Source organism: Aptenodytes forsteri, unplaced genomic scaffold (assembly GCF_000699145.1).
Source record: "Aptenodytes forsteri isolate BGI_AS27 unplaced genomic scaffold, ASM69914v1 Scaffold180, whole genome shotgun sequence".
Taxonomy (NCBI): Eukaryota; Metazoa; Chordata; class Aves; order Sphenisciformes; family Spheniscidae; genus Aptenodytes; species Aptenodytes forsteri.
In genome coordinates this window covers 937304-947614 of record NW_008795486.1, presented here as the reverse complement: position 1 = coordinate 947614, position 10311 = coordinate 937304, and the positions used below count along the sequence as shown (strand labels likewise).

General features: G+C 37.4%; 1 protein-coding gene across 4 annotated transcripts in view; it reads left to right on the top strand.

Moving 5' to 3' along the window:
• Positions 1–10311, top strand: part of DLG2 (discs large MAGUK scaffold protein 2) — a 1087547-nt gene that overhangs the window by 614550 nt on the left and 462686 nt on the right. Inside the window, exons 1-2 of one of the 4 annotated variants that reach the window (XM_009281321.1) lie at positions 6725–7042; position 7261. The exons of the other annotated variants lie outside the window; for them this stretch is intronic. Coding sequence (XP_009279596.1) covers positions 6725–7042; position 7261 — 319 coding nt within the window. Of the gene's footprint in view, positions 1–6724; positions 7043–7260; positions 7262–10311 lie in introns of those variants that run through there. 4 annotated transcript variants of the gene reach the window in all.

Here is a 10311-nt window from a genome sequence, read left to right as displayed (position 1 = left end):
AGTGCAGGACCCGGCACTTGGCCTTGTTGAACCTCATACAATTGGCCTGGGCCCATCGATCCAGCCTGTCCAGGTCCCTCTGCAGAGCCTTCCTACCCTCGAGCAGATCAACGCTCCCGCCCAACTTGGTGTCGTCTGCAAACTGACTGAGGGTGCACTCGATCCCCTCATCCAGATCGTTGATAAAGATATTGAACAAGACCGGCCCCAAAACTGAGTCCTGGGGAACACATAGAATCATAGAATATAATGCCAATAAATTGTTTTTACTCTTCAAAATAATAAAGACAGATATTAAGAAAAAATACTCAAAATATATACAAACCTCTTATGTCTAGAGTGACTGTGTCTATGGGTAAAGTTCTTTTCAGTATAAAGCCATCAAGCATTCATCTTGCTTCTGTATCTCCCTTTCTTGATTCATGTACCGTCCTTGTCATATAAATACACAGCACATGGCCCTGTATGTAATTCATTTACAAAAACACACCAGGACATTTCTGTTTGGGAAATATTTTTAGACATTGTTTTCAACTGAAATGAAATCTCAGGGGTGGCCAGGTATGGATTGTAGAGAAACAAGACAGATTTTCATTATTCTTTTAATATTGAATCAGTTATGTTCCAGTCAAATGGCTTTGCTTTTGTTGTGAAAGTTATGTTAGTCACTTAAAACAAGTCATTATTTTACAAAGGCTGAAGAAGGAGCTTAGTAACTTGAATTCTCAGTAATGTATGCTATAAACCTTGTCTTTTTTTGGCTGTGCTATGTGATCACATCTCTCTGCTTACCATGCAATCTGCAGTGAAAGCTTACAACTGGCCCATAATAAGACAGTGCTAGAACTGTGCAAAACTCTTTAAAGATGTTGTGTATTATGAACATAACACAAATAGCTTCATAGGGAAGGAACAATTTCTCATTGTCTGCTAATAAATTTGAGTGAAGTTCTTTCAAAATAACTTTAATGGGAAGCAATCAGTTGGAAAGAGGATGCTGTAATAAGCACTACACCTAAAAAGACTGCCAGAGTTGGCTAATTGGCATTCTTTATTTGCTACGTGGATTGCCAGCAGTGGAATAAAAATATACTCCTGCAAAAATTCTAGCTTGATTATATTGTCCTCTTTCTATATATAGTATTGTCCTCTTTCTTTATGGAATGCATGCAGTGCATATATCTTTATGCAGTGTGACTCTGTAATAAAAAACCTGATTAATTTATTCTATGGATATCTCCTGTGTATTTATGGTTTATTTTTGCTGCTTAGGTTACTACCTGAATGGAGACTCAACATACTTGAATTTCTCTTTCAAAATCAAAAATCACCCATAGTAAATAACATGCCGTTTTATTCCTAATTGAACAGAGAGACAAATACGAATAGTTTAAGGTACTGAATACCTTCATACAACTGAACTTGGAGATATTAATTTTAAGTAACTGTTAGCCATGAACATTTCTTTATATCTTTTTCATTATATGCAAAACAGTGTTGGAATATTAGGCTGATACTGAAATTCTGAAATGCAATTCCTAAAAAACTTGAAATGCAGAATCAGGTCTTAAAAAAGCTGTCTTAAATTTGCCAAAGTGCTAGTATTAGACACTGTAAACTGAAGGGTTATTAAAGGGGTTAAAGTTCTTGGACTCAGCAGTGCTTGTCACAAACTACCTGGCCAAAGGTACTCAAGCACGTGACTTTTGTTTCTCATGATAGTGGGTGGAGGATCAGGGTTATATTTAAGTACTTTGGGGAAGTCTTGAACCTGGCCCTCTTTGTCCTCAACAGCATGTGGAAAAGAGGCGTCAGCAAGTACTTCCTGCATAGTGAAAATGGCGGTTGCAACAACTCTTGCTGTCCTTTCCACCCCATGCATTTAATGTATCTTTTCTAACCAGATCTTTTTGCAGTTCCATCTAAGTTATTTTGCTTAATGGCTTTATATGAATCCAGTTTCAGGTGAACTAAAGCATTAAAATAAAGTTCACAGAATTCTCCAGAGGAGAGAACTTCACAAACTGTCACACACCTCTACCAGAAAATCACAGGTCCTGTAAAGGATGTTTCTGAATTGGCATGGAAATACTTTTGTATTTCAGTCTTTCCACTGCAATTTTATGATTCTTTGATTCACTTGGATGTGAAATTGGTAAACCTGCTGCTCTGTTCTCCACCAGCTTTGACATGATTGACTTTGACTTAATATTTCCAGCTGAGGGTTGTTTTGTAACTCCTTAAGCTTTTCTACCCTCTCACAAAAATCAAAAGAACATATCCTTGATCATACAGGCAGATAGGTTGTGCAGGGAGCTATGTCTCAGATAGTGCTATGCTGATATTTTTGTATAAAACTTCAAAGCTTGAGAGTCATCCTTTTGTTTAAAGGATATGGGGATCGTACAACTTGTTTAAGTAAACAAAATGTTACTCTTAAAGACCATTGACAGATTTCAAATGAAATTTTCTTAATGGTGAAATTTTTAAATAACCACCTTTTATTATATTTTTCCTCTTTTACTGTTTTATTTTTGGTGTTGTAGTCCTGCATGCCTCTCTTGTCTTGCAGACCTGGAGGAAGGGAGGAGTAGGCAGGTGTGAAATAGAAGCTCAGCTGTTTTATTTCAGATGTGTCCTTCCCCACCCCTTATGTTCTGGTTTCATTAAATTAAGCTTTTTTTTTTTCGTTTTACATATAGGATAGTCATGGAAATCAAGCGGTTTGCCCAAGATTTCATAGGTACCCTGTAATAGCAATGTGTTGTGCCAGATCACTTGGCTCCTAGCCTAACCTCGGACCAGTCACGACCATTCCTTCTAAGTCTATGTCACCACTATTATTTCTATACAAACATAATTGCTTTTCACCAAACAAAAAAAAACCAGTTGCAAAGAAATTGCATTTGATTTATTTCAGTAGCCTTGCTATCATATTAATAATTGTTCTCATTATTTTTCTTTCTAGAAAAATATTTGTAGAAATTTTAAGACCACTAAATAAGCCGGTCCGCTCCATGTTTATTACTCTTCTTTCCTTCTGTATTTGTTATGGTTGCATAACATCGCATTCTTGGTTGGAGGGGAAAATCTGTTACTACATCTAGATCATCTTTGCCCATGCTTCTAGCTTCCCTTTCAGAGGTCTATTAATATTTTTTTTTTCACATATGCACTTTTTGTTTCCCATATGCACATTTTTGCCTGAAGCAAACTCTTCTCAGCATTTATTTTTGGTGTATGTCCAACATTACTGTAATCCAGTTACAGTTATTTGTGCTAGCAGAATATCAGCTAAAGCTATTTGCTCCATTTTGTCATGCTTACTTAATATTTTAAAAAGAAAATTAGTGAGATTTTTCCACAACAGAATCAGGTCAAACACAGTTCACACAGTGTACCGTACAATAGTCAGTTTTGCTTTGTGCACCAGTTATTATCAAATTAGGGTGATAGTTGGGCATACGGATTTGAGCCATGTGTTAATCCAAGTTTGTCCAGAAGTGCGTGCCATCCTGTCTAATACAATGGTTCAATTACAGCTGATGAAATTGCATTATCTTTTGAATCCATCTTACTAGCAATTAGTTGCACATATACATCCTATATTCAAGTGTTTTTGTCTCACATATGCAGTGACAATCTTTAAAAAAAATGTGGACAGTTAAATCATTTATTAATAGAAAATTTTTTATTTATGGTTTTTCTAAGTATGAAATAGCCTAGAAGTGTCAGGCAGGTTCAGGGCAAGTTCAGTGGTGTCAAATTCTTTTGAAAAAAACTTCTTCCACATTCTGATAAGAGGCCATTTCAAATATAGTGTTTTAACAGCGTATGAATAAACATTACAGTCAAGAGGATGCCTTTGCAGTTCTGCATTGTTCTGGTTGGGGTGTAGTAAGGTTGCTAAAACGTCACCTACTGCTTTAAAATATGGGACTATGGGGGTTTGTGATAGACATGTTAGTGCTCTGGTACAGGCGGCTTTACCCAATATAATAGCGTAGTGAATAAACATTACAGTCAAGAGGATGCCTTTGCAGTTCTGCATTGTTCTGGTTGGGGTGTAGTAAGGTTGCTAAAACGTCACCTACTGCTTTAAAATATGGGACTATGGGGGTTTGTGATAGACATGTTAGTGCTCTGGTACAGGCGGCTTTACCCAATATTACTAGCGTAGATGTGTGTCTGGTCACAGAATGCGTAGATTCCTTCCACTCCCCAGCCATGCTGTAGCTGTTTCTTGCCCTGATTTTTTTTTTTATATCTTTTTTGAGTGTCCTTTTTAAAATTTATATGTAAACTTTTTTTGACTTCTGCAATTATCCAGATTTCTCCAAATAGCTTTGAAAGACATATTTAAACTGTTTTTTTTAGATTCTGACTGGCATTTGAGTAAGCTGCAATAGCATCAGTGTATTCTGGAATGAACTGGGTAGCTTGCTATGTGACAAAAAAGCTGATGGTCTTAAGTTGATGGACACTCCTAATAGAGGTCTATGATGATGAAAATGAAATCTGAATTTGACCATGTTAGTGTTTTGTCTTTAAATATATATGGGGTATATAAATAAATATGTTATTATTTTTTATATGATTTATAACATCAATTAATGATAATATATCTATTTCTTACATAGAGGTAGTCCTGCTGGAAATGATGCAGTAATGATTTGGATTATCTTCTGGTAGACAAGTTTTTAGGTGCTTAGGATTGAGTTACCCTTGAGCACTAGAGAAAAGCAGCTTTCTGGACAGCTCGCATACCTTCACTCCTTATGCTTGAGTAAAATTGCAAAAACATGGATTCAGTCTTATGCATCTTTACATTTACTTTACATGTAACAATGATTACCTTGTAGACTCCCTTACCTCAGATCTTTAAGTGCTGGCTTCCCTATCCACACCTGCAATTCAGAAGTGCATTAATATTTGGTTTTCAAACATGAAGTGACCTTAACTGCATGCAAAGCTATGAGAGTTCTTGCAGTTGGGCATTTGTTATGTGAGAGGACGCAGCCAGATGTATGCTTTTGGCTTTTCAGCAAAGTTCTGAATAAACCTTGCATTATAACATGATTGTAGTATAGTTTGGGACAAGCACCTTGAATGAAAGTACAGTTAAAACTGATGTTAGTTTCACATGCGACAATTTGAATTACAATGTTGTCAAAATATTTTCTCCACTGTTAGAGCATTGCCATAATTTCTCATTAAGAATTACTGCCAAGTTGTATCGTTATGTATTTTAGCAATGTCTAAGCTTTGAGGAATTTTAGGTTAGTAATTTAGGAGGAATTAAGTAAATGAATCAAGTCTTATTGCACCAAAGCATTTGGAAAAATTCATTTATCTCATTTGAAAGTATATTTGCAGATAGTCATAGTTGTCTCTTTGTCTTTGAAATCTTTAAAAGTAAATTTGCTTTAGTCTTTGGAATGGTAAAACTATGCATATCATTTATGAATTCTGTTTAATTTTTGTGTACTTGAATCCTAGTTGAACATCAATAGACATAAAAGAATCCTGTCACACAGTCCTGTATTTGTTTTTAAAAATCAATTAGTTATTTTCTATGGTTAAAAGTACCTGAGACATGCTTAGGTCAAAAGAAAATCTTCAAAAAATGTAGATATATAGGGGTCCAAGATCCACTGAGTCTTAAAGCGCTAAAGACTTAGTCACCTGAGACCGGAGTATATCCCTGAACCTCTCCAGATGCTTGAAACAATCAGCCCAGATTTTATACACTTTACACCCTGTCATTTCCATGAGAAGAAAGAAAAGAAAATACTTGCAAATAAAGATTGCAGGAAAATTTAAGGAAAAGAGATTGTATTAGTAAGAAAAACCCAAGAAGGAATTTACAGAAAACTCTGTACAGAATGTTATTGGCAAGCACCAAAGAATTTGTAAAGGGTGAAAAAAAGAGGAGAAAATGATACATCAATCATAATCTTGAAGACCTTATACACAAATAAATATATTCACATTTATATATATAAGCTGCTGGAGATTTGTTAATTTCTTGCACAGATCTTTTCTAGGTGGCTTTATTTTTAAATTCAGCCTCTTGCTCTCTTTCCATTATGTTTGTGTACATTAGTACATACCAAAGTTTATGCTACGGTTTAGCATTTAGGGCAGATAACATTCTTCCTGAACGTGCCATTTGCATCTTCTCATGCAATTTTGTTGACAAGGTCTTTTCAGGCATGCAGGGGAAAAAAACACTCCCATGTCTGTTTTGATCATTGGCAAAGAGGCATCTTTTTCAGTACTTTGTCTAGATGCTATTTCCACAAGGAAGCACTTTGCCTGTAAAGCTTGTACATGTAAATCTGCTTCAGCAGGGTGCCTGCACGTTGTGTCAGGGCCAGCTAGAAAAAGACTAAATCTTCCTGAAAATGGCAAGAGTGCTTTTTGTTTTGTTTTGTTTTTTTCTCCCGAGGTTTGTCATCCAGAAAGGGATGCAGGCGCGCGTCCCAGCCACGCAGAGCATTGATTGCTTCTGCCTGCAGCGGGGATGCTGTCAAGTCGCTGCGCGAGTGGAGTCCGGTATTGACACAGAGCTGCTGGCCAGCAGCTCATGCTGCGCCCCGCTCCCGCCATGCCCTGCCGCTAGCTGCTGCCAAGGGGGCTGGAGAGGCCCCGGCAAAGGACCTCACGTCTGGGAGGAGAAGCACTTTCATGCAAACTGGCCAAAGGAAGCCCTGGGTGTGCCATGCACGCACACCTTCCCAAGCAGCACAGCTGCGGCAGGGGGTCCGAGGGGTCGGATGCCGGCAGGAGCGTGCCTCCCGTAGCGAGGGATGCCCACTGCGCCTGTCGTTGGCACCAGCATCCTCCTGGGCTCCAGTATAGCTCTCAGGCGCTTCCCTCTTGGGGACCTGGGGGTGCCAGCCAGAGCAGGAGCAAGATTGTCCCTCTGTGGGACTCTGTGCGGAAGAGCCCCCATAAATCCCAGGCCAAGCCACAGGGCAGCCCGGGGGAGTGGTGGTCAGAGTGCGCCTGTGCCCACGGCTGGTCCCCCCCGGTGCAGGTGAGCCAATTCTTCACTCTCCAAGCGACTTAGAGGATGCTCCAGGGAAAGAAAGTGAGGTTTGGTGGTGTCGGCAACTTTTCATGCTGTGTCTTGATTTGTGTTTAGTGGTGCCTTCTGGAAAAATTATATGCAAGGACGAGCTGTCAGTTGATAATGTCTGTTGTTTGAATATTGATTCTCTGTGGCCTGTGGAAATTGTGGGGTCCTCTTGGAAGGGTTTTCTTGTTAAAATGTTTTGGTTTCTACCTCAAAGTTCTATAGACTTTGTATTCCATTGTGTTGTGTGGAGAAAGGATGTGTTTATCCCCCGCCCTGTAATGGATTTTGCCTGCTTCTGTAAACAGTTTGTTTTCAAATATTGCATGAATAATAATTATTATTAATAAGGGTATTTTAAATAGAGAACATGGGAGGGGTGTTTTACATTTATTAGTAAGAGAAAGCGTGACCTGTTTTTCCCCTTTTGAACTTCAAATGTAATTGAAATTTTTAATAAATATGAAATAGCTCTTTAGCTTTCGCAAATCTATAGATTTTTATTTAATGGCAAGGCAGTGTATTTTAAAATATAAACCAACCAGGCTCTAGGATGTGTGCAGTTACTTGTAAGCAATTAGACTGAGAATGATTACACACCCGATAACCCAGCACTCTGAAACAGAAATCACAGTGACACTCATATGATGGTTAATATTAAAAACCACGAACACTTCCTCCACTGATGCATGTTTTCATTTCTCCCTTAGAAAACTTTAAACTCATTCAAAAGCTTTGTATTATGTCAACATTAAATCCTTTTGTCATAATTTCACACTAAAAAAGCAGAATTAATGTTGAAATAGGTTTTTGAGATATATGTTTACTTACTGAAATAGCATACACTAGAGTTTAACTAGCCTTAGTCCACACTGAACATGTGCACCCTCTCTAGAGATTAGATCAATTCTTTGATGGAAATGGTTTTAATATATTTTCACTGAACAGAAAAGCAATAAGGCAAAGGATTGTCAGATAGCGTAGCTGTACTTTATCTTGTCTTATGGTCTAAAAAAGTGATGCTCTGTTGACTGAAAGTGATTTTGCTATATATAAAAAGCTTCATTTTCTGCCTCAGATCTATTATCAGGTGGAAAAACTAAGCTTTCTGATATATTTGCAGTGACCAAAATGTTGCATGTGACTACAGTATATGTTATATATTTTCTGTCACATAGAAAGCACATATGACTATTTATGCCAGAATAAAGCCAATGTTAAAATAATATATAAAAAATAGAACTAGGCTGTGTTCTAATTTTCATTATAAAAAGCTCTAAACATTTTAAAAGGCTCTGAAGATTTTTGTTTTGGAAAAAGCTTGAAGGAAAAAAAATACTGTAGAGGAAAGAGTTCCTTGGTTTTTAAAGGAACAGAATTCATAAAGAGAAAATGAAGGAGCAATTAAAAAAAAATAAATAAAAGGCCACTTCAAAGACTACTTCAGTATCTAAGTTACAGATGCATTATAAAGTTACTTCAGTATTTTCAATGCCTTTGTAACCACATCCACTTGTGTTTACATAATGTGAAATTGTTCAGGTGTATGTACTATTTATATTTAATTTTAAACTCTGCACTGTAAACTTCCTTTACTGTACGTTCTTATTGCCAACTACCTTAGTCTGTTTAGGAAAGTCCCTTTCCTGGGTTCTGCCTATAATGAATCAATCTACCATCAATCAAATTGATCTTCTGTGCCTAGGGGTGGACTGATGTACATACTTTGGCAAATACTTGGTGGATTTTATGTCATAGAGTTGTGAGATAGTTTGCTTCCAATAATAATCTCTCTTTTTCCCTCTGTGTAAAGTAAGCATTGTGCAAGCTATAGGAAGAAAGGAGTCTGTATGTATATGTGTGTGTGTGTGTGTATGTGTGTATGTGTATGTATGGTGTTGTATGTACATACACTTTGACAATCATTTTATCAATTCTATTACATAGATGCAATATGGGAATAGAGCTGCCCTTAATAATTGCCCTTACTTTGGGGATACGAGTTGAAGCCAGTGATGTTTTTTGAGGGCTATGTTGACTGGGAAAACTGTTGTCTTTCTTGCCAAAATAAGGAGCAGTAGTGAAACGGTTATATTTGCTGGCCTAAAAAAAAGGAAAATGTATTTGAAATTTCCATCTTATGTGTAACTGTGATAATAAATAAGCTAGTGACAGCTTCAAAGGTGGAGGTTTTTTCTGTAAAGTTCCGAGCAGATTTTTCTTCTGCTTGACATTTTTGGGAGAGACTACCTTCTTCAAGCATAGGAAAGACGCAACACCTTGGAAAAACTGCCTCTTGATTAGTACTATAGTACCAAATTTAATTTACAGGTTCTTAATTCCTAGAGTGTCTACGAGACAGCTGTTACTAACGTACACTTGGTCATCCTGATCCTGATAAAAATACTGATTTTTATTGCTAAGGGCATGGCTCACTTTCTTTACCAGTTCCTTCTTTTTTAGTATGTCAGCGCAAAGAATAGCACTCTGGTGTTATTAGTATTTTAACTGTCTTAGAAATTCTGCTTTGCTAGCTTGCATGTTTGTGTTTGCTCGTAGTTTCATGTTGAGTTATGTGTAGAAAAATGCTCTCTATATATCCAAACAGAAATTCGTTTGGAATTACAAAAAAAAACCCCACCTCTTAATTTTAAAAGTGAGTTGAAGTCAAGTTTCGATGGAAGTTTGATTCCAAGACCTGCTGTTTTTTTACTTCCAGTCCTTTTTGACAAACTCATTTACAGTTCTCTTCCCTTTATTTACATGACAAAAAGAAAAGAAAAAAACCAGAAGTAAGTTAATAGGCAAGTTTTATATGTCCCTGTTGCCTGGATATACTTATTGCTTCTCTGCAGTGCACTGGCTAGCTCTCTCACTGTTAGCATCATGGAGTCATATAATTTGTGTCATTCATTCAGAGGTTTCATATCGAAGGCCCCAGTGTTATGCTAACTGTGAAAGCTCTGAGCAAAATTTTTTTTTGGGAAGGGGGGGGACACAGAGTCAGGGAAGTGACCTGCAGTTTTCCACGGGACATTCTAACATTGGATGTGGTCTGTTACATTGGATGTCTCTCCCTCTTGTCACATATAGACTGCTGTCACATATAATCTACTGATTAGTCAGATTAGGAAGGTATGATAACATGTGTAGCTGAAGGTGTGCAATGAACAGCTATTCTTTGTGCAGAAGGGACGGAGGGAGAGCAGGCGGTATTACCCTGGTTATAG